At 27.9% G+C, this 26,314-nt stretch overlaps 2 protein-coding genes across 2 annotated transcripts in view; both read right to left on the bottom strand.

The window, feature by feature from the left end:
* The window catches only part of LOC123264863 (serine protease inhibitor swm-1-like), a 141,541-nt gene that overhangs the window by 57,578 nt on the left and 57,649 nt on the right, over window positions 1-26,314 (bottom strand). The gene's annotated exons all lie outside the window — the stretch shown is intronic.
* LOC123265324 lies at window positions 469-2,302 on the bottom strand. Its single transcript, XM_044729022.1, has 3 exons — window positions 2,248-2,302; window positions 855-1,015; window positions 469-782 (listed from the first exon to the last, which is right to left on the bottom strand). Exons 1-3 carry the CDS (start codon window positions 2,300-2,302, stop codon window positions 513-515), a joined length of 486 nt encoding a protein of 161 aa, XP_044584957.1. The 3' UTR covers window positions 469-512.

The following is a 26,314-nucleotide window of genomic DNA, read 5'->3' as shown; positions in this document are numbered from 1 at the left end:
ATATAATATGTATAAATATATGATAAATTGATGTGTGTACTCAAATGAAAGGTCTTGATGAGTGTAACATCGGAACGAGCTTATATCTTTAAAACTGTCAATATGTCATAAGATTCAAGGTAATTTCTTAATTATGTATCTAGAGATAAAGCATTTTCGAATGCAGTCTAAATACTTATCATCATAAATTGACTATCGGTGAGTATGATATGAAACGTTGAAAAGGCATAAATTAAAGTCAAGACCTTTGCAATGACACTAAATTTTACTAAAAAAACTGATTTTATTATATGACTATCCTAAAGACAAAATTTTTCTTACTCTTAATAATATAGATTACCGGCAAGATTAAAAATTTTTTTTTAATGATTAATTCATTTATTTTAAAAGTAAAACTTTAAAACTTTTACATTGAAAAACACAAAACAACGATAAACAACATACGAGACTCCAATAAATTTTTACAGCTGATATAATAAGAATAAAAATTAATGTAATAAATTGATTGATTATTATTCAACGGTTTGTACTGAAGTTTGATTTTTATAGAGATCATAAAGCATATCTTCGAGGCTCTTTATCCATTCGTCACGACTGAGTTGGTCGGTTACATCCTCAATCTCCGGTAGTTTGGGTTCCGGCGCATCTTTCTCATCGTTGGAATTATCATCCAATGCTTCTGCAGACTTTAGCTTGATATTGGGACAGTCTTCGATTCTTATGCAATCGTCAGTTGCGTTTTTGACGTAGCCTTCAATGCACATGCAGTGGCTCATATTGTCCTGGAATGCAAAAAATGTTAGTGAACCATTAATTGATTTTATTTTATTAAGTTAAAAATGAAAATTTCTTACTCTGAAACACCAAGTAGGATCTGGATCGTCGCAAGAAGGTACACAAACTTGTGGTGTTTTTGTAAAAGATGAATTTGCAGGACAATCGTATGAAGTTATTTTTCTGAATTTTGAGTTGAAGTAGTATTTATGGACATCTCCGGTTGGTATTGCTTCGATCCCTTTAAGAATATTGTTTTAAAAAATTTTTTTAAATCTCTAAAATTGTTGTAATTATTAGTGACTCTGTTTATTTATTTCAAGTACACTTTCAAGAGTCAAATCCATTTTTAGACGAATTTAACCAAGTCATTTTTATAAGTATTTTTACAAATCGACCGTCTAATCAGCAATTGGTCTAACTCCTTATTTTTTACAGGATGATTTTTTAACATTTTAATGTAGCAATAGTCTAAATATAAATTATTTTAATGATCCAAACCAAAATATTATACCTCGATATAGATATTAAATTATTTTTTAAAGTGATAATAAATTTTGAACTAATTGATTTTTCATAGAAATGGACGATTTTCTAAAATAGAGTTAGATAATTTGCTAATTAGAATGTCGAAATGATAAAATAATCATATACACGGAAAAAAGAAAAATAAAAAAATTACATTATATAATGTAATGTGGCGCTTCGTGTAAAAAATTGGAAAAATTACATATATTTAGATTACAATTATTACAGATTTTGTAAGAATTACAGTGTAAAATTTAAATATTACATTGAATGCTCTTAAAATTAACATTCAAAGTTTGAATTTAGAAAAATGTTACTTCGAACTGTAATTCTTATAGTTTTAAATACGACGAGACACTTATTACTATTTATCATGTAATTTTCTAAATGAATAAATAAAATAAATAAATAATGTAATTTTTTGATTTTTATTTTTTCCGTGAAATTTTGAAGAATTTTAACATAATTTTTTTTATTTTACAAAATGGAGGGTCTACGATAATTTTATTAGGTCTAATCCGGCATAAGATCCAAAAGTTTTTCACTTGACACTCTTTTTATATTGATGTGAAATAAAAAAATAATTGCAGTATATTCGTGACATACGCACAGAACAGATAAACCTTCAAAATAACAAAGAAGATTAAATTACAGCTCCAGCATTTTTTGAATATATGATTTCAATGAAATAGCGTTCAAAAACTTAATTTTAAAATTAAAAAAAAAATTCCGCCCTTGAATTTATTTATTACCTTTAAATTTATTTTAAAATACGAAACTTCTCTATAAAATTAAACAGAAAAATGATTTTTTTAATTTAAAAACTTCTAAAAATTTGATTTAAAAAATAAATTAGTACTCATAGGAAAATAAAAAAATTTTCATATATAAAGTAAAATAGTTTTTTCCAAATTAAAGATCAAAAATCACTATGTAAGTACTTACATGCGAAACAAAATACCGCAGTGAGAAAAATAATTTTATCATTTGAAGACAACATTTTTAATATTACTAAAGCATACTGGGATTATTGTTTCATTATATAGGTTCCAATAATCATAACAATAATATAATGATTACGCTGTCGAATGACTAACTTACGTTATCTGTAAAAAATTTTTAAAAATTTATTACAATTCTTGTGTACTTAAAATAGATTACTAGAGATATCTAATTAGCTGACGTCTTTTAATTTTGACGAGCATACCAACACATGTATGGGAAAGAACGTTATTATTGTAACATAACACAAGTAGAAGAACCGAACTAATCATAGTCATGATTAATATTGATAATTGTTTGATAATTATAAACTATAAAAAAATACAGACGTCAATTTATATAGGTATAACGCAATAAGATAGATGGTAACGCATGTTTGGTTTTGGTAGAACATTACACGGAAAAAAGAAAACTCGAAAAATTACAGTATAAAATTTAAAATCGGTCCCGTCGTAATCAAAACTAGAAAAATTACAGTTTGAAATAGCATTTTTCTAAATTCAATTTCTTAATTTATTATTCAGAGCTTTCAATGTAAATATTACATTTTATAATGTAATTCTTATAAAATCTGTAATAATTACATTTGAAACTGTAATTTTTCCAGTTCTCATCACGAAGCGCCACGTTGCATTATATACTGTAATTTTTCGAGTTTTCTTTTTTCCGTGCACTATCGTTCTGACAAGTCGCGTTATATATATATATATATATATATATATATATATATATATGTATGTATATAATATAAACTTATGAACCATATGCATTTTCTGAATCCGATTAACGAGCTGAGTCGGAAGATAGCAAAATTTTTCAAAAGTTCCGTCATGAGGATTAATGCAATAGTTAGATTTCTATGAAATCTACTAAAAGAGTTTTTCAGAAATAATTTTTAAACATTATTAAATAAGTTTTATGAACGATTACTCATTAATTTAGTGCGTAGAAGTTTTATTTAATATTGAGCAACAACTTTAATTAAAGAAATAAATCATACAATTTTTCAACGATAATTGATACGTATTCATTATCTTACATTTATTTAGATAAAATAAAATTAATTGTGAGAAGTATCAAGCTCAATTCTATAATTTATTTCATCAGAGCCCTGAGGAGGTGTATTAATGAGTATTAAAATTATTCGGCCCGAAGATTTGCTGAAGAATTCTTTGAGTTTCTGGGTCATCGAGGTCAAGATCGGTGTGGTGATTCACATACCCAGAGTCCCTGGGCTCGCTAAGGACTTTCTGGGTGTCTTTTTTTGGTGTGGGGTACTCGTCGTCAACTTGATCCTGGTTCTTTTCAGCGTACGAATCATTAAGCGTTCCAAAAACTTCTCTCAGCAGTTTCATTGTTTGTGGATTATTCAGATCGATATTGTAAGAATCCTCGGCATTACTTGTAGGCTCGTTAGTTACTTCTGGACATTCTTCGAGTTTTACACACTGATAGTGTTCGTTTCTTACGAAACCAGGAAGACAATGACATCCATTAGTATTTTTACTTACGTCAAAACTCGAGCCATCGGGATCTTGACATGTTGCATCACCACCGTCTTTATAATTGTAATATTCATTCGTATCACATTTGTAATTTGGAATCGCTTCAATCCCTTTAAAATAAAAAACAAATGAGTTAATAAAATATTGTAATTAAAATTTTTCTATAATTAATTTAAATCAGGATGTTGTCGACCAAAATAATGTTATGTTTTTTGTTTAATTTATTTCAACATGCGACGTTTCGTCAGTTTTATTCTAACATCATCACACTGATAGAAGGATTTGTTTATAGTTAATAATATTTGTTAATATTTAACAAATCATTTATTAGAAGCCACTTTTTAGTCATTAACAAATATTTTTTAGTATTTGAAAATATTTATTAATATTTAATAAATGAATATCAGATTTATTGAATACAAACAAATCATTTTAAATACTAAGAAATATTTGTTTATTAATACTAAAAAGTAGTCTCTAATAAATGATTTGGTAACTATAAACAAATATTTTTTAATACAAATAAATCCTTCTATCAGTGCAGGCACCTATGTATTTATAAACAAATAAACAATTAACAATTTTCATGTAAAATCAAAAACTCAATACAAATATCTAAAAAATAAATTAATAAATATCAATATGATCAAGGTCGCGGGTAATTGGAAAAAATAATGTTAATCAATTTAAACAATCATTTGTTTTTTATCAAGCTCTCAATAATCTCTAAAAAGTCGTCAAATTTAAACAAGTACATACACAATCTTTTTTTAATATAATTATCATTATGATTACCAATTGATAGTTTGATAAACACAACAATATTTATAACAAATACAAACGATTGATCAAATAAGTATAAATAAATAAAATAAGCCTTTCCAGAATGTGTTTACTAACAAACTTTACAGTCAATTTACCCGTGATCCTGATCATATTGCTATTTATTAAACTGGAAGTGAACCGTACTAAAAATTAATTAATAAATATCTTAAAATTTTACAATATATAAACACATAGTCCAATTTATAAGAAATTACTGCGCATGACAATTTAATATGCAAACAAATTTTTTTTTTTATACTCAGAGTCTGTAATAAATAAAACGAACCATATCCAATTAAATATATTAAAAAGCTCGTCAAAAAATTTTCTATTATTCTCTAATAAATATTGACAAGTAACAAATTGTCAACATTTTGGTCTACAACATCCTGATTTAAATTAATTATAGAAGAATTTAGACCTGATTAGAGCAATAATATTAAAATTTTCATTAACACGACGATTGTTATAAAATTATGACTTACAAGAGACGCAAACAAAGAGTAAGAGTATTTTAGAGTAGATTGGTAACATATTGATTGATTGTAAAGGAGAAAGAAGATGGGTTTTTTATATACTTGGAAATTTTTTTAAATTAGTGTCGTTTAATAATTAATCTGTTTGCTTGACATAATTTAACAACGTAGTCTTACAGATTAAATTTATTGTCTAAATATAATCAAATAATATATAGAGCACAAATGACTAATTGATCCTGATGTGATTTAATGGCTTACGTAATTTCTTTATCGGGTGACAAAGTAAACATTTCAATTTTTATAATAATATTTCACCTTGTCAGTTAAAGAACTGTTAATTTATTTTTTATTATATTTTTGCAAATAACGATATAAGACCGAATAACATTAAAGTTAGCAGTCACTTGATTATTTTTTAGTTTTTTTTTTTTTTAATAAATAAATTTGTTCCGAAAAATTATTTTTAAAAAATTGCATTTTTAATTTTTTTAAATTTTTACAGGTCAATTTTTTTTTATAACTAGAATTTAATTTGCGCGCGCAAGCCGTGCCTCATATTTATTTTCATGATATATTTATGTGTCATTTATGTATATTATATTCGTTTTCAACCAATCAGAATGAGAATAAATATTTTCAACGAATCACATTACGAATAAATTGGTTTTACATACATTTCATCTCAATTTTATTATAGGATTTTAGTTTTTTTTTTTTTTAATAAATAAATTTGTTCCGAAAAATTATTTTTAAAAAATTGCATTTTTAATTTTTTAAAATTTTTACAGGTCAATTTTTTTTTATAATTTCTTTTGCCATAATTCATTTGTCAAAAAAATTTTTAAAATGATCAAATATCTGTTAAATTAATTTTCATAAGACCGACTACAACAAATAGATATTCAAAGACATTTATCTAAAAAATAAGATTTGTAACAGATAAAAGTCATTTGACGATAAAAGCTAAAAATTAATTTATTCTTGATTTTTTTTTTAATTTTCCCAACTACGAAATAAATTGAAAAAAGTATTAAAAGTCGACGAATAATAGCTTAAATTGAAGATAATTATGTGAACTTTAAAATAAATTTAATAGATTTAAGCTGACTTTTACCTCTTGAAAATTATTTAAAGAAAAAAGGCTGAAATACGTTCATTGAAAATTTTTTTTTAATTTTCAAAATAACGGAATTAATTAAAAAAATCATCAAAACTAGAGATTAATAGCTTAAATTAAAATTAATTAAATGAAGTTTGAGATAAATTTAATAAATTTCATCTGCGTTTTACATCTTGAAAATTATTTCTATAAAATATAGTTTATAGTTTACTTTATTATTATCCTAGGCTAATTGCCGAATAGCAAATGTTTAATACAAAAGAACAATAGTGTTGTAAGTACAGATATAAACTATAGCTATGATACAATATTTGTAATTTAATGATAAACGTAATAATTTCAAAAAGAAGATTTTTAACATATATATAATGTTTACAATGTTTATAATATTTATAGTATTAACAATGTTTACAGTGTTTACAGTAGATTTAACTAAGAACATCTATAAGTGTAACGTATTAACTTATTTATAAATTTAATACTGGTCAAAATCTGATTTCAATAGATAATCAAGTAGGGCCGGCTTAAAGCATTCAAGACTTCATGAGTTTATAAGATTTGCGGGTGAATTTTGCCATAAACGTATAACCAATACAACAAATGAATTTTCATAATAAGACGAGGTATAGTTCGTTATTTCAAAATTTACATTATTAATTTTTTCAGCAAGTCTCTGAGAACGGCGAGACAAGTCCTCAACAAATAGTTCTCTTAAGTAACTTGGTTGACCCGTATGCAGCAGTTTATAGAAAAAGGTGGCTAAAAAATATATTCTTCTCTTTTTTATTGATAGCCAATTTAACTTCTGCCGATAGGGAGTGATATGTTCGTCTCGTTTTAAGCTGAAAATGTAGCGAATTGCACTATTTACTGCACGTTGCAATTTCAAGTCAGTATTAGCATTGGAATCAACTAATACCACAGAACAATATAGTCTATGATAGGAAGTATTGTAGCAGTTACCAACAATTTTCTAATTTCCTGAGTGAAAATATTTTTCCTAAATTTCAGACAATAAAGTCCTGAGTTGACTTTTTTAATAGTTTTCGAGACATGATTTTACCATGATAAATTGTTACTAATAGTTACGCCAAAATATATGAAATTCAATTTTTTTTCTACAATAAAAAAAATTTTCGAACATTATGACAAAATTTTCTTAAAATTATGATATGAGACCGACTACAACAGATAGATTTCTAAAGAAATCTACCTAAAAAAAAAAAAAAAAACGAACCGATTTTTTGTATACAAAGAAACGATGCTTGTTATAAAAGAATGTAATCATAAACACAATAAGCGATCATGATAAAACTAAGTACTTTTTCGAGTAGATAATAAAATTCTAGCAATAATCGGTTTTCTCGTTTAATTCTAGCGGTCCATTGGATCGATAGCAATTACGTTCTGTCAGCGTCCCCAAGATTAGGACAAAGTAACTCATCCTTGTAGTGGACTTATCTAATAAAATACTCGGCGAAAAAAAAATACTGCCGCTAAGTAGAACCGATTATCTTTCTGATTCACTGAGACGTACGTCAATCCTCTTCTCTTCTCGCTTTGTTTCCTCTTTTCCCCGTGATTCTCCAGGGAGTTCATGTAATAAACCCCAATTCCAAACTCACTTCATCCCTAATTTTACTCACATAGACTCAAACATTTTTCTTACTTTCGGAATAATTCACAGATTGACTAAGTAAAATTGCAAATTGTCTATGGTGATAATGATGATCGAGATAAAGAGAATAAAAGATAATGATTAAGGTTGGTTAAGCAGATCGACCAACTAACCTCTAGCCAAATAAAACACTTACACCACTGAGCGGTTGCTGTTAAATAAAGGATACTCCAATGCTTAACGGTCTAATGTACAAATGTACTCATTTATGAAGTACCAGCTTTGTGAGGGCTACAAAAACAGAGATCCATCTAAATAAACATCTCTTGGTATGTATTTTTCAACCAAGGGAAAGTTTAACGATGTATAAGCACATATTTTAGTTACAAGAAAAGTAAAATATAATAATAACTAGCAACCTTGCAATCACTATATGACTGCCGTGTCTTGTGAACTATAAATAAATAAAATTTTGCTTTATTAAATAATGACTTTTGTTAAATTGCACTGTACTTTCTTAACTATTGAAATTTTTGAAGATATAAGCTCATCCCTATGTTACACTCATCAAGAGCTTTCATTTGAATACCCACATGCATTTTGATATATTTTTCATATATACATATATATATTATATATAAATATATGAAAAATTGATGTGGGTACTCAAATGAAAGGTCTTGATGAGTGTAACATCGAAATGAGCTTATATTTTTAAAAATGTCAATAGTTCACAAGATATTTGTTAAATTGCACTGTACTTTCTTAACTATTGAAATTTTTGAAGATATAAGCTCATCCCTATGTTACACTCATCAAGAGCTTTCATTTGAATACCCACATGCATTTTGATATATTTTTCATATATACATATATATATTATATATAAATATATGAAAAATTGATGTGGGTACTCAAATGAAAGGTCTCGATGAGTGTAACATCGAGATGAGTTTATATCTTTCAAAATGTCAATAGTTCACAAGATATTTGTTAAATTGTACTGTACTTTCTTAACTATTGAAATTTTTGAAGAAATAAGCTTATCCCTATGTTACACTCATCAAGAGCTTTCATTTGAATACCCACATGCATTTTGATATATTTTTCATATATACATATATATAATATATATAAATATATGAAAAATTGATGTGGGTACTCAAATGAAAGGTCTCGATGAGTGTAACATCGGGATGAGTTTATATCTTTCAAAATGTCAATAGTTCACGAGTTACAAGGTAATTTTTTAATTATGTATCTAGAGATAGAGTATTTTCAAATGCAGCCTAAATACTTATCATCATAAATTGACTATTGGTGAGAATGATATGAAACAATGAAAAGGCACAACTTCAGGTCAAGATTTCCAACGATACCAAATTTAACCATAAAAACCCATTTTATCATATAAAATCATATAAAATCACTGGCCACAAAATTTTGCTTATTCTTTTAATAATATAGATAATGTAAAAAAAAAATAACAAAGGTGAAAAAAAAGCATTGCAAGATAACATTAACTGTAAAGTTAAGCAAAACATAATATCGAAATACAGTATGGGAATAGTGGGCAAAATGTCGACACGTGCAACCCTCTGACCAAAACCTCCCTTTACCATTACAACAGTAGAGTGTAAAATGTAGACCCAGAATGTGCTTACGCTGTATGGTATGGCGAGGGGTGCTTTTGCAAACTGGGTGGCATTTGTTTAATTGGGAACTGGCATGGCCGTACCACCCTCATAGCTGAAGCTCGGAGCTCGCAAATACGCCTCGTGCCTCGTGCCTACAAAATACGCGATAGGCATACATGTGAATACATTTATACATTTATATACACACAAGAGACGAGAGACGAGAGACGAGAGAAACCAGAGCAGAGGGTCCAACCCTGCCATGCCCCAACAAGGATAAACGTCCCTAAAAAATGAAACACTAAAAATAAAGGACCTATAATACGATACTTGCTTTGTTACATTTATTTTCACACATAACAAAAATACACCTCCGCGAATAATTTTTCCCAAACTCAGACTAGGTCCCCATTTTTTTTATTATTCATTTTATACGTATTAAAAAGCTGGATAATTTATAATCGAAAAATAACATTATTAATATGATACTTGCAAAGTATGTCGTAGTCAAAGTTACTAATTTTTCTAGCAAGTTGAAAATACTGATATAAAAATTATCTTGATTAAAAAAATATATATTCTTAATCTAAAAAAAGTATTTTGAAGATAACATTATTTCTTAATTCAAGAATTTTTGTGTCTTGCAACTCGTTTTTTTTTGGCTTGAGAATTCAAAATTTTCGATCAAAAGCTTATTATTCTCGTAAGATCCAATCAAATTTGACATAAAAATTACTATTTTCTAATACTAACAATCATTTCGTTTTTTTTTTCAAATGGAGAATTAGTTTTATCGTGGAAAAAAATTTATAGATGAAATACATATTATCTATATTATTAATAAAATAAGAAAAATTTTGTGGCCAGTGTATTTATATGATAAAATGGGTTTTTATGGTTTTTATGATCTATCCCGAGATAGATAATTAAGAAATGACCTTATATCTTGTGAACTATTGACATTTTTAAAGATATAAGCTCATCCCGATGTTATATTCATCAAGACCTTTCATTTGAGTACCCACATCAATTTTTCATATATTTATATATATATATATATATATATATATATATATATATATATGTATGTATGTATACATAAAAAATATATCAAAAATGCATGTAGGTACTCAAATGAAAGCTCTTGATGAATGTAACATCGGGGTGAGCTTATATTTTAAAAAAATGTCAATAGTTAAAAAATTACAGTTCAATTTAACATAATAACGACCTTGTATCTTGTGAACTATTAATGTTTTTAAAGATATAAGCTTACCTCGACATTACACTTATCAAGACCTTTCATTTGAGTACCTACATCAATTTTTCATATATATATATATATATATATATATATATATATATATATATATATATATATATATATATATATATATATATGAAAAATATATCAAAACACATGTGGGTACTCAAATGAAAGCTCTTGATGAGTGTAACATCGGGATGAACTTATATCTTTAAAAACGTCAATAGTTAAAAAAGTACAGTGCAATTTAACAAAACACTATTTAATAAAGCAAAATTTTATTTATTTATAGTTCACAAGTCACGGCAGTCACATAGTGACTGCAAGGTTGCTAGTCTTATTTAAAAACATTATCCTTAGTTAAAATGATAAATTTTTTTTTACTTCACGAGTTAATTTCTTGAATTAATCGCACTGAATATCTCGAAACAAGAGTAAAATTTTCAGAACATTTTTCTTTAATCAAGTAGTTTTTTTTTCAGTACTAGAATCTAATTTTTTCTTAAATTAGGAGATTGGAATATTATTATAAAAAACAATTATCTTGAGCGAGTAATTTTTTTTTCTAATTTACCAATATTATTCTGTATGAAAGCATTAATTGACCTAGAATCAACTAAGTGCCTAAAATAAAGGTCGATAGTACTTACCTAAGTGACCGTGCGTCAATAGAAGAGCAGAGTACTTGAAAAAAAAAAAAATTAAATCGCAGATTCCGAGGGCAGGAATTTTCAACATTGCCCACAAGTGGTTCGTTAGAGTCTGAGTCTAGAGCACACAACATGCCGTCCCCCAGGCTCAGCCGCATTTCATTCATTTTTACTCAGTACAAAAGTACCAGCCAACATAAGTACACGACATAAGAGGGTTGCTCTTCTTTTCTCGTTGCGTATAAGAACAAGCTTCTATCCGGTACGGTAGAATGGAAATCGATTGGAAAAATTGTTGGGTAGTATAGTCTAGAGCCTCACACACTAAATTTATTCCAACTCCCAGCAAATAATTCCCGGTTCTATTCTCTTTGTTATTTTTTGTAAAATTAGATGGAATAAAAAGTACCCTGAAATTATGTGTACTACAACGCGTTTTATCGATGCTCGCCCTCCAGGCTTAAGGCTGTGCAGTTGGCCGAGCAGATGGCCGTATAGACAATAATCTTGTAAGAGTATGACTCGGATAAAATTGGGAGTATTTTATCCCGGATAAAAAAATACAAGCTACGAGATGTGTAATTGTCATTTTATGGAAATTTTTAAATAGATAGGGAGATTATTTTTCGTAAATTACTCTTCAGGGACTCGTTTTGCTGAGATGAATCAACAATTATTATTCTCGCGTTAATTGACGGCTCTGTTTTTCAGTAAAATTTTAAATATTAAAAAGTGCCGAAATGGAAGTATATTTTCTAGTTAAATATAATCACAACATTAATGATACAAATACTTCAATTACATTGATAGAATCCCTTTTTCTAAAGTTAAAACGAATGCAATAGTAAAATTTCATTAAATATCTTCAAAAGGATTGGTTATTTTTTGTCTACACAGATAAAAAAATTAACTTGACTCAAGAGCAAAAATTTTGAACCAAGAATACCATTTTAAAGAAAATGATTTTCTTGACTCAAGAGAATAAATTCTTGAGACAAGAAAAATTTACTTAAATCAAAAATAATTTCTTGACTCAAAAATTTATTATCTTGACTCAAGAAAATCATTTTTTTCAAAATGGTATTTTTGGTTCAAGATTTTGGCTCTTGAGTCAATTTTTTTATCAGTGTAAAAGAATAAAATGACATGAAAATTAAAGCTCGTTTAATAGGCTTTAAAATGCAATTTACAAAAATTCGATGTTATTTCATTAAAAAGTTATTCTCGAAAGAAATTCCCAAACTGTGAATTTTTACGATTTTTTAAATTTTGAAACCCTGTAATTTTTGAATTACTTAACCAATTAAGCTCATCTTTGAACTTGAACTTGGTATTCGTCTAAAGATTAAGTAAGCTAAATTTGGAGAAGATCCATTATGAATTAGAGACGCTATCGTCCAGACAATTGTCTTAAGCCGCGTTATATCGTATATATTGTAAATATATAAATGCAAACATATATAAAGTTTTGAATCATATTTACTTTCTAAATCATCTCGTTGAGCCGAGTCAGAAAATAGTAAAATTTTCCAAAAGTTTTGCCATGAGAACAAGTGCAATAGTTAGATTTCCAAGGTTTATCAAGCTAGCATGGACTCGTCCATCAGGCATTGACTTATTATTCAAGCAACAAAATTTATTTGTGGTGCTAAATTTGTTGCTTTTTTGTTGCTAATTAGTTGCTCTATTTAGAATACTGTTGCTTGTTTATATTCCGAGAAATCGATAATAATGACCGTCCAAGATGGGCTCTGCCACTACTAGCTTAATATGCCTAGATTTCCATGAAATCTACACTGAAAAAAAAACTCTTGACTGAAGTGTAAATTTTCTTGGCTCAAAAAAATATTAAGTAAAATTGAAAATTTCTTGAATGAGTTCAAAGTTTTTTGAGCCAAGAAAATTTCTTCTTGCTCCAAAATAACTTTTGTCTTCCTTATAATTTTCTTAACGCAAGAAATTTTTTTTTTCTGTGTACTAAAAAATATTAATCATGATAATAATATTTTTTAAGTATAAAAAATGTAATCCCGATATATTATGTGTTATACATAATAGTGTGTACTTTATACTACCCGATTATACGTGATACATTTATTCCCCTGTATGATATTGGGAAAAGGCGATAACGCTTAAGGATTTTATGAAAAGGGTTATATGTTATATCATAGCACACGAGGGTCTTTTACCTAAATATTCCATGGATTTATTTTAAACTCCCTATTGGTCAGTTGTCACTTTCATCTACATATATAACTATCTCGGTCATTTACATTAGTCGTTTCACTTTCACTACCTGGTACTAAAATTTCCATATATCTATCTACAGGGTTGTTATCAACCCTTGGGGTGGAAGGACTTGAAAAGGGGACGATAAGTTTCCCACAGATACTTTGAAATTTTGTTGGCAATACACTTAACCCCAATGACGTTGTAATAATTTTCGTAATAAATTAAATAAGTTTTGAAAATCCAAAAGAGGACGCCTCACAATATAAAAATATTATTTCATTGAATTAATTCGACTCAACTAAAATTCGCAGCCTTAAAATTTATAGTAAAATTTCTAGACATAATAATATAATAACATTCTATCCGAGTATTTCAAAATTCAATTTTTTTTTTAAATAATCAACATCAGCGTCAAATATAAGTTTGAATTAGGCGACATCTCTTAATGTGCGCGCGTCGCTGTAGTCACCAAAAATCTCGGTCGATAATTCGCTCAGCTGATAGACAAAAAAATAATTAATTAGTAGAAGTAAATAATTTATTTCGCAATAAAGAAGCACTTTAAAATAAATTTAAACAGCTTGATAGATTCTTTAATTAATTATCTATTAAAAATTAATTAATTTAATAACCTAATCTATTAATTATTTGTTTTTATACATTAATTATTAAAAAAAATCTGCCACGTTTGTTATTTAAAATGCATATTAAATGATTTATAATAAAATTTTCTTTCAGACGATAACATCGCTAATAAATATAAGTTGTTTGGTCGGGTAAGAGTGAATTCAATAGACTAGCGGGTACACAGCAAAAAATTTTGCGTCATTACGTCAAAAAACTTTGTGTTAAATATTTAACACTTTTATGTGTAAATTTAACATTTATTTTATTAAATCAACACAAAAAATTGTTAAATATTTGACATAAAAATTTTTAACACAAAATTTTTTGACGCAAAATTTTTTACTGTGTATGCGAATATTCGAAACTTTAAATAGTTTGACTCATTCTTGAATCCTTCGAATAGTTCGAACTTTTCAAATCGATTCAAAAATAATTTAAGCGCCATATATAGATCGCTCATAACTGACAATCGATAATACTGACTACATTTTTAACTCATATGATTATTCTAAAAGCGTCAAGTTTCGGAATGCCGCCACTAGGGTTAGACACTATGCATTCCTTTTTTCTGTCCGATTTTTATCAATATGTAGAAATGAAAAATTATAAACTTTCCCATGATTGGTTTTTATTATTTTAAATACTTAATTTATCGAAAAATTTTACTTTTGTTCAGAGCAATGCAAATTTCCGTGAAAATATAATTATATTTCTGAAAGGAAAGAGAAGTTATTTACGTAAACGAAACTTTTTATGAGGTAGAAGTCTATGTCAGGTTAAAATAAAATTTTACTACTCAAGTATTCACTTTTTACTTCTTGTTGAAGTTTAAAATATGTAAACATTGAAAATTAAAATATGAGCCTTTAATATTAATATTTAAAAGTGGTGATTTTTTTTTGAAAATTTCTATTGCGGATTTTAGAAAAAATAGACCCAGAAATAATAGAACAGAAAGAAATTCTTCTTATAAATTAATTTTATGTTTAAACCCTGTTTAAAAATATTCATTGAAAAAAATTCATTATCATGAGATTTGAATTTTTTTCAAAAATTTCAATTTCTCAGCATATATATATAGAATATTTTTAGACAGGGAAATCAACAATCATAATTTAATTCGAAAAAATAATATTCATGTATAAAAAATAATTATTTTTTGTTGCAATATTGTTCCTATGTTTTGCAAAAATTAATTTTATGTTAATCTTGTAAATTTTCCATCACTCACGTTATAAAATAATTCATGCGTTAAAAAGAAAAATCAAATTTATTTTTTACGTTGTAAAGAATTTCATTTTTTAGCCTCGTAAGAAATGAAATTAATTCTATCTTCGTAAGAAATTTTTGAAAAAAATAAAACATAAGATAAGTAAAAAAGCGATTATATTAATTTCGGATGTTAGTCGATTTTTAATAAAGCATCCCTGACGCAATAGCTTAGCAGACCAAACATAATACATATAATTTTGGGCAATAAATCGTGACTACGGACAATTTGAGGATAAGTGACGCGTGTTTCCTCGTTCACGAAATCTCCGGCCTGAAAAGCAATACCAACAAACCACACCGAGCCCTTTCCTTTATTCTCAACTTGGTATGGGTACTCCACTCAACTATATGTCTCTGTATAATACAATATCGCCGTGCATCTCGCAAAGACACAATCAAAGATCGGGAAATAAAAAACATATAGACCGCGGTAAGAGTGAGGATGGTATATTGGAGGAAAACCTAACAACAGAATTTTGGTTAGACCGTATATGTATAGGTAGTTTAGTAATTCGAGCTCTGAAAGAAGGAGATCATTCTCATGAGGAAGAAAGACGCTGAAGAAGAAAGGAAATAGAAGGAAACCCATAAAAACGAATTGTGAAGCTAAATCACTGAGATTTCCGAGTGGTTTGAAATACACGCGAATTTTGGATGGAGAACAATCGATTGATACACATAACAACACATACGTTTTTCACTGCCGAAAAGTTTAGGGTAAAAAAATGAAGACGAAAGTTTGGAAAATCTATAAATTCACTATTGATAATACTGATTAAATTTTAATAAAAAATATAATATTATTTATTTATTTATTTCTTTACATAAAGATCTAACAGCAATATCCAAAAACAGGGTCACTAGAAAATAAATTAAAGTCTTTTTAAAGGATCATATTACATATAAAAGAAAAAGTAAAAATAATATTTTAATGTACTTGCATTTTAAGAAAAGGAAAAAAAACTGAAAAATTTGTGTTTTAAACATCTGTTAAGATTTGAAACTTAGCAAAAAGAAATTAAACTTATAATGATATGTTATTTAGTTAAGTAATCATTGGCACAGTAGGAAAATATTATTTGTCCATATTTACAAAAATTAAAAAATCTTTAAAAAACTTGAATTTTTGATTAAAAAAATTTGAAAAAGTTGCTTAAAAAATTTAAGATATTTGAATCCCCATTTGACAAAGGGCTTAAAAAATTTTTTTTATAATCTAGTGAAACATATATTTTTTTCAAAAAAATTAAAAATGTCGGTCTTCAAAAAAAGTCGAAATTTGAGTTAAAATGTAAAAAAAAATGAAAAAAAAATTTTTTTTTAATTTCTTTTTCGAAAACTACATTTGAAACTGAAAGAAATATCCACTTTCAAAATAAAATTACGATAATTTAATCAGGAGTTATGAATTTCTGAAAATTACATCATCGTTATTTTTTTGCGATTTTCAAAAATTCGTATCCAAGGTTTTTGAAAATTAAGGGCTCAAAATTTAGGATTAGGTGTCTTTTTATGTGTACAAAAACATAAAAAATTCAACCGGATGAATAAATATGATTTTTAAAATCAGGTGATTTGGCATGGAATGACCCATATGTTTTGCATTATGAGTCGTGCAAAACTTACGGTCTAACTCAAAAACTTACCTACACTATTTTTACAAAATTAATTGTGTGAAGCATTATAAAGTGGTTCACTATCGAAAATTTTTTTCTGTCTTCATTTTTTACCTATTTTTATTATTATAGTCGAAATAAAAATTCCATAAATCATCGAGAGTAATAAATATTTAAAGTTTATTATTGAATTCCATTTTATCGCTTTCTTCACATCCTTTTTATTTATTTTTTGGATTAAAAAGAAGAGGAGGCGAAGTGAGGGGTTCCGAGAAATTTCTTACTTCCTCTTCCTTCTACGCTAAAATGTTTCTTTTTTCTTTCAATTACTAGGAAAAAATTTATGGGCTGGCTCCCGAACAAAGAAAGACATCTCGATATATTTACTGCCGATTGAAATTCTGGCACTTGGGCTTTTATTTATTTTTTAATTAGCGAAATGTAAGCTATTTTTGTCGTAAATATTTTTTTTGTTAAACAAGTGATATAATGAGAAGATTATATACCAGCTCATTAATCATAATAATAAAAAGGAATATATATTTATATAATGAATGTTATTATTATGATCAACATCTCCTATTATGAAATTCGCGATATTGCCGGATACGTATAATGTATATTTTAAAAGATCTTCTTCTCCCTCTTCATCTCGATATATGTGTATAACTATATAACGTTTTCGGCGTATCCCATAATAATAATACTTCCACAAAAATAAAGTAAAAAAGGCCGAACACGTGCTGCCAAAATGCCATTCTCCCCAATGAATCCATGCGCGACTTCAAGGTTTTTCGAATAAGAATAAATAAGTAAAAAAACTATCACTATAGAGCCAAAAAATAAAATAACGAGTCCTCTATGTTCTCTTTATAAACCCATACCATCTATCTTATTCTTCTATCTTAACTTAATATATATTTTTTATTCCGTTTATCGTCACTGGTGACCCAAATCCCGTTTGCTTTATAAATGTCTGTCTGTCCCATTCTCGATACTAGACATATTAACCCAACTTGTTATACATCAAAGTCCTTAAAAGACTCATTCTTCTGACCTCCTATCCTCTAATCGCGACAGATGTGATGGTAAAATCACGATTTTCAGATTCTAAGACCAGTAAATAAATAAATGCTCTAATCTGCATAATCCTGGCACTCAAACTCTGAAAAAAATACTAGTTGATCCAAAAACAAAATTATTTTGAAGAAAACAGGTTATCTTTGTTCCAAGTTTTTAGTAGTAGTGCCTGAGGCTGCCGCTAGATGGCTAGGTAGCGTAAGTGTGCTCGCTTTCAGAATTGTACAGATCATTAATTTAAAAGATTCCTTTGACTTATCTACAATTCTGATAAATACAAAATTAAAAACGTCGAATTGAAGGATTATACACTAAAAAAACTATCTTGATGCAAAAATATTTTTAATTTAAGAAAAAAAGTTTTTCGAGAAGAACTAGTAGTAAAAATTCCAAAATTTTTCATTTTGAAATTCATTTTCTTGGCGAAAAAAATTCAATAACTGAAGATTCGAGAGTACATTAATTTCGTTACACAGAAAGAAAAATTTCTTGACTGGAGAACAAAATTCTTGGCTCAAGAAAATTTTCGGGTGCCCGAAGGAAGACCGAAATTGTGTTGGCCGAAGTAAAAATTTTTCTTGAAATTCTATTTTTGGTGGAAGTAATTATTTCTTAACTCAAATTATCATAAATACTTGATACAATAAATTTTTATATTTGATAATGATTTTTAGATACTTTAGGGAAGCAGCGCCACCTACTTTAGCTGAGAAAAAAATTTTCTCACCTTGAAAAAATTTTTCTCTTGAATATTTGATACCCATTTTATATTATTTTAGCGTGCAATTATACATATTAAATGAAAAAAAAATGATCCAACATTATTTGATCTTCCCATTTGACATGTTAATCAATAAAAATATTAATGAAAATTTACTTCTATCTTCATATTTAATTTTTTGGAGCAAGAGAGAAATTTTCTCAAGACAAGAAAATTTATTTCTATCAAGAACTAAATTTTTTGGAGCAAGAGGCTGAAGTTTCTCAAAACAACAAGATTTTCTTGACTTAAATAAATTTTCTTGGATCAAGATACGTATTTCTTAAAGCAAGAGAAGTAATTTTGTTGGAATAAGTGAAATTTCTTGTGTCGAAAAAAATTTTTTTTTACTGAAGAAAATAATTAGGAAGAAAAATATTTTCTTGGTTCAAGTGAACCTTTTTTTCTGTGTATGTGCGCTGTTATGCCCACTGGTTAAATCAGTGGAAATCCACTTATTCACGAGTGGAATTGTCATTCACTGATTGGAATCAGTGAAATTCCACTGATTTATTTTAAGTGATTGAAAAATCTGGTATTATTAATAGAAGTCGGTATTATCTGGAATTAATTGTACAGCTTCAAACCAACAGAAAAAATTACTTAGGTCAAATGTATATGTTACTCTTTTACAAACAATAAAATACTCGATCGAAGGATGAAATTCTTGAATGAAAATTTTTTCCAAAAGTCTCCATCCAAAAGTTATAATTTATAATAAAAAAAATTTTTTTCACTCAAGAAAATAATTAGAAAGAAAAATATTTTCTTGGCTCAAGTTAACTCTTTTTCTGTGTAAGTAAAATTAAATTTAATTAACATCAAAAATTATTTTACAAAACTAACAAAAATTTCATTTTCTCAGACAATTTTCTATTCTTTTGTTTTAACAACACTGAAAAGAAAAAAAAACAAACATTTTATTTAAACCCATATTGAAAGATATTTGAGACTTATTTTTGACAGGATAGTAAATGAGAGAAGTCGAAGGATTGTTGATTTTGTTGAAACAAGTCAGTAATATCTTGAATAAACATTACCGTGAAAATAAATTTTTCGGTCAAATATATTTTTATCTTATTTAAAAATAGTACAGTGGTGGGTTGAATTGTTAAAATTCTTGAATGAATAACTTTTTTTAGTTTAATTTTCTTGCGAAAATTCGCGAGTGGATTTTTTAAATTAATTCGAACTGAATTCCTCAAAATAAGATTGAAATTATTTTTCCTGAACCAACTTATTTTTTTTTCAGCATATAAAGGAGTATTTACATCAATTTAAAATTTATAAAAAAAAAAATACCAACCATAAAATTTCATAACACATGAGCTAAAAAAAACATCCATTTAAATGAGCTTATCTTAATGATTTATCTAATTGAATTATCTAGCAAGTCAGACTTAGTCATATTAAGATGAACATGCTCTTAAAATCTTCGTATATTTATGTAAATATCCGCTATACAGTCCAGTTCCCTAATAAGGTCGAAATTCACTCCAAGATGTCGAACCAAACAAGAATCACCTTGAGGGGATCGGGCCCCTACTCCATCCTGTTTACGACCGATTCGGGGCCTTTCAGCTGTTCCGTTTCTGGACATACGACCCATTCGTTCTTCGTCTCTATCTTCACGATACTTCTTCTCTTTGTCGTTTCTTTGTTATGCTCCGTAACGGATCCGCGGAAGCCGGCACATGCATACGGATTTACACACATTATTCTAGATTTTATTCACATATGTGAGTATGTGAGTATGTGATAAGTGAGTAAGTGTGCGAGTGGTATATAAAAGTCCAACCTTCAAAAGTCCCTCGTCAAAGTCGATCACGCAACGCCGGCTCCGAATTCAGCGCCACCTCTAACCCGCTTCCTTCTTATTATTCAAACGCTCTGGAATGTTATTTACTTTCTTCAAGGTTACCAGCTTAAATATCCGTATATTTACTACCAGCGACTAAGCATATTTTTTTTTATTTTCATACTTTTTATCTTATGTTATTCTGAATATTCTCACAGAATTCGCTTTATTTTTTTCGCCATTTCATTTATTTATAGTTTAATCTTTTTAGATTTTATTCAAATGTTTTCAAATAATTGACGAAATAAACATTAAGATTCAAGGTTACTTTTTTTATCCTTACTGGGATTCGAACTTCGGACTTGTAAATTCAATTGCTGGTTAATAAACGCAACCCTAATAAAATAAATTTTGAATTTATTATTAAATATTCATCTTTTAAATTGATATTTTGAAACAAATGTCAGCTTATAATAGATTATAATGACTTTTAAAAAAACTATCTTAATGTTTTTCAATAATATGCATTTTAAAAATTTTTAAACATGTATTTATTTGTCTCACAGATTTAATTACAGTCGCGGGCGTTCGTTTTACAGTGAAATTATTCAAAATATTATTTACGAAATGGAAAGCAAAAACAATAGAAACAAGCAACCTTGCAGTCACTATGTGACTGCCGTGGCTTGTGAACTATAAATAAATAAAATTTTGCTTTATTAAATAATGACTTTTGTTAAATTGCACTGTACTTTTTTAACTACTGACGTTTTTAAATATATAAGCTCATCCTGATGTTACACTCATCAAGAGCTTTCATTTGAGTAACCACATGCATTTTCATATATATATATATATATGAAAAATTGATGTGGGTACTAAAATGAAAGGTCTTGATGAGTGTAATGTTAAGGTGAGCTTATATCTTTAAAAATGTCAATAGTTCAAAAGATACAAGGTCATTTCTTAATTATGTTAAATTGCACCGTACTTTCTTAACTATTGAGATTTTTGAAGATATAAGCTCATCCCGATATTACACTCATCAAGAGCTTTCATTTGAGTACCCACATGCATTTTGATATATTTTTCATATATACATATATATGAAATATCAATATATAATAATATCAATTCCTGACCTAATTACTAGCAACCCTGCAGTCACTATGTGACTGCCGTGACTTGTGAACTATAAATAAATAAAATTTTGCTTTATTGAGTAATGACTTTTGTTAAATTGCACTGTACTTTCTTAATTATTAACATTTTTAAAGATATAAGCTCATCCCGTTGTTACACTGATCAAGAGCTTTCATTTGAGTACCCACATGCATTTTGATATATTTTTCATTTATACATATATATAAATATATGAAAAATTGATGTGGGTACTCAAATGAAAGGTCTCGATGAGTGTAAGTTCGGGGTGAGCTTATATTTTTAAAAATGTCAATAATTCACAAGATACAAGGTCGTTTCTTAATTATGTTAAATTGCACTGAAATTTGTTAATTATTGATATTTTTAAAGATATAAGCTCATCCCGATGTTACACTCATAAAGAGCTTTCATTTGAGTACCCACATGCATTTTGATATATTTTTCATATGTACCTATATATTAGGGTGGTCGTTAAAAATTAAATTTTTTGCGGCGCCCCCTAAAAAGCTTCTTTTTGATGAAAAAACACTGGGAAAAAAAATTTTTTTTTTTAATTTAAAACAACACGTGCCTCTACACGATCTAAGTTAATTTTTGGGTACAATTATCTTTTTGGGGAATTTTTCAGGAAAAATACAGTTTTATTCGAAATATAAAAAATTATAGAACTCAAATTAATAACAATAACAATATTTGATCAAAATAACAATAAACAAAAATCCAAATTCAAAAATTTTCCCAGTTGATTTTGGTCTATTAAGGGGAACGGGTGGTCTAGCGGTCTAAAATTTAAGCTATTTTATTAAAAATTTTATTTCTATATGAAGGTAATGACTAATCCTTTCAAATTTTTTTTACACTTATTCTATTATTTATCAATTACACAAAAATGAAAATTAAGACAAAAAAAATTTTTTTTTTAATTAAAAAAATGGTGCTGAAGTTCGCCTCTCAAAAAAAAAATAGACCTGACTGGCGGGGGTTGATTGATCTTTACCTCTGATCTGAAATTAAAAAAAATGACGGATTTTAAATTAGTATAAGTATAGTTATCGCAGGAACTAGAACGAAAAAAAAAATATTTGAAAAAATGGCGCGTAGTTAAAAGTATTTTCTGAAAACGAGTTTCAGATTTGTACTTTTAACTACGTGCCATTTTTTCAAATATTTTTTTTTTTCATTTTTTTTTCAAATAAAAATGAAAATTTAATTTTCGAATAAAATTGTATTTTTTCTGAAAAATTCCCCAAAAAGATGATTATACCCAAAAATTAACTTAGATCGTGTAGAGGCACGTGTTGTTTTGAATTAAAAAAAAATTTTTCCCAGTGTTTTTTCATCAAAAAGAAGCTTTTTAGGGGGCGCCGCAAAAAATTTAATTTTTAACGACCACCCTAATATATATAATACATATAAACATATGAAAAATTGATGTGGGTACTCAAATGAAAGGTCTCGATGAGTATAACATCGGGATGAGCTTATATCTTTAAAAATGTCAATAGTTCACAAGATACAAGGTCATTTTTTAATTATGTATCTAGAGATAGAGCATTTTCTAATGCAGCCTAAATACCTTTCATCATGAATTGGCTATTGGTGATAATGATATGAAACGGTGAAAAAGCACAACTCCAGCTCAAGATTTTTCCAACGATGCCAAATTTAACCATAAAAACCCATTTTATCATATAAATACACTGGCCACAAAATTTTACTTATTCTCTCAATAATATAGCTTACGAAAGATGTCAAAACAATTTTTTACTTGTTAATTACACTATTAAAACAAATGGACAATGATTGTCAACCGTTGAAAAATAATTAATGAAATTGGATGTGAGAACTTTAAAAAATACAACAAAGGTCAAAAAAATTTTTTGACCTCTTAATATTTTTCATTTTAATTAAAAATTTTATTTTGAAATTTCAGAAGCCAAACTTATAGATAGTACTAAAGTGTTGTATATCATAGGAAAATTCAAATGGTTTTTTACACAGAAAAAAAAATTTACTTGAATCAAGTAAATAATTTTGAAGAATTTCATCTTCTTGATTTGAGTAGAAAAATTCTTGAACTAAGAAATTTTTCTTGGTTTAAGTAAATTTTATTTAATTCAAGAATTTTTCGTCTTGATTCAAGACAATGACACTCTTCAAAATTATTTTCTTGATTCAAGAATTTCTCTTTTGATTCAATTTAATTTTTAACTTCCCGCTAAGAAAATCGAAGATTTTCAAAAATCGGGAAGTTATTGTTTTCACCCCGTTTTGCAAAAATCGAGTTTTCATCAGATCTCGACGTTTGAAGGTCACAGGAAGCTTCCCTGACTATCCCCGCGAGGTTGTCATGGTGTCTGTATGTGTGTGTGTGTGTGTGTGTGTGTGTGTGTGTGTGTGTGTGTGTGTGTGTGTGTGTGTGTGTGTGAAAGTATGTGAACCGCTTATAACTTTTGAACGGCTTGACCGATTTCATTCCGGTTGGTGCCATTCGAAAAGGCTTGACCAAACTTAGATTTTGAAAACTATTTGGACCGATTCAGATGAATAGATTTTGAGAAATCTTCAAAAAACTGAAAAAAAATTTTTTTTCAAATGTGGTTTTTTTGGAATAACTTTTAAACGGCTTGATGGTTCAATTCAAAAAACTAATCAGCTCTTAACCTCAAAAAACCACGTCGATCGCAACCAGTCCGGTCAAAATCGGTTGATTCGTTCGAGAGATATCGTGAACGAAAGAAAACCGAAAAAAGTGTTTTTTTGTAATAACTCCGAAATTCCTAGCGCGATCAATTTAAAATTTAAGATTCTTTGTGAGGCTTGAAAAACTGCGTCGAATGCTGCCAACCGCGTGAAAATCGGTTTATTCATTCAAAAGTTATTGCGGTTTAAAAATTCAAAAAATAGTGTCTTATCAAATCTCTATCAGACTTTTGAGCTCGAAGAGCTCAAAAGCATAGAAAAGCAATCTCTTTAAGCTCGGAGAGCTCAAAGTAACCCATAAATTGTATTTTTAAGCTCGAAGAGCTCAAAAACGTCATTGGTGCAATTTTAAGCGCCTAAGTATGGAATTAGCGGGAAGTTGCAGGGATGGCCTTCAGGGTCAACCGTTTTTCTAATTTTTTTTTCAGTGTATTAATTATAATTTAATTTTATCATTAGCCACCCAAAAAAATGAAAATTTAAGCGACCGCGACATATATTTTGATATCATACGTTTCACTAAAATATGTAAATTTATTTCGACTAAAGTTGTTAAAAAGTGAGTAAAAAAAGATGTAATTTTGTTTTATTGCATAAAGTTAGTTAAATTGCACGCGACATACGGAAAGCATTTGATATAAAATGACACGATGTCGAAATCGTCTTCTCCCCTACGGATCTTCAAAGGAACTTTTTATACTATTTTTCTTCCATATTACTTCTTCATTTTCTTCTCTTAATATATGTACACGCATAAAAAAGGCAAAGTGAGTGAAGATTTAAACATGTTATCAGCAGCGTACACATACAACAACAACGCCGACGATTTCGACGACAAAAACGACGACGTGATGAGGTGGATTTAGTTTGAGTAGTAAGAGCAGGGAATGAAAGAATTCCTTCCGAAATAGAATCAAGGCTGAGTAAAGTGCCAAGGGGTTACTTACTGTACGTATGCTCAAGACGGATAAGAATTCTCGGACAAAAATGATTTACCCGAAAACTACCTTTTATTTTATTATTTATTCATCCTGTATCATATCACTTTAATATATTTATGTCATGTAAATAAAAAAAGGTTGGGATACTTTCAGCTCAGGATTAATATGTGCGAGTATAATAAACTCGAATAAAATAAAAAATAATACAAGTTAAAGTAGGGAAGGGAAGTAATATATTTTTCAGACTATGGGGTAACATTTTTCTTGATTTGCTGAAAATAATCCAAGTATAAGCATCTAAATTTTATATTATCTTTACAATGAATGTTATGTTTATAATTCCGTGGAAAAATTTCGTGATATGGCCTACTATAGGAATTGGACACCCGGAAAAATTTTTTTTTAAAATTACCGTGAAAATCACAGTAATCATGGGACGTTATGCAATTCCTGATCTAATTACAATTCTTTTAATAATTACTAGCAACCTTGCAGTCACTATGTGACTGCCGTAACTTGTGAACTATACAAAATTAAAATTTTGCTCTATTAAATAGTGACTTTTGTTAAATTGCACTGTAATTACTTAAATATTGACATTTTTAAAGATATAAGCTCATCCCGATGTTACATTCATCAAGAGCTTTCATTTGAGTACCCACATGCATTTTGATATATTTTTCATATATACATATATATAATATATATAAATATAT

The sequence above is a fragment of the Cotesia glomerata genome, linkage group LG5 (genome assembly GCF_020080835.1).
Source record: "Cotesia glomerata isolate CgM1 linkage group LG5, MPM_Cglom_v2.3, whole genome shotgun sequence".
NCBI lineage: Eukaryota > Metazoa > Arthropoda > Insecta > Hymenoptera > Braconidae > Cotesia > Cotesia glomerata.
The sequence above is the reverse complement of the archived record's forward strand: the minus strand, read 5'-3'. Positions and strand labels throughout refer to the sequence as shown.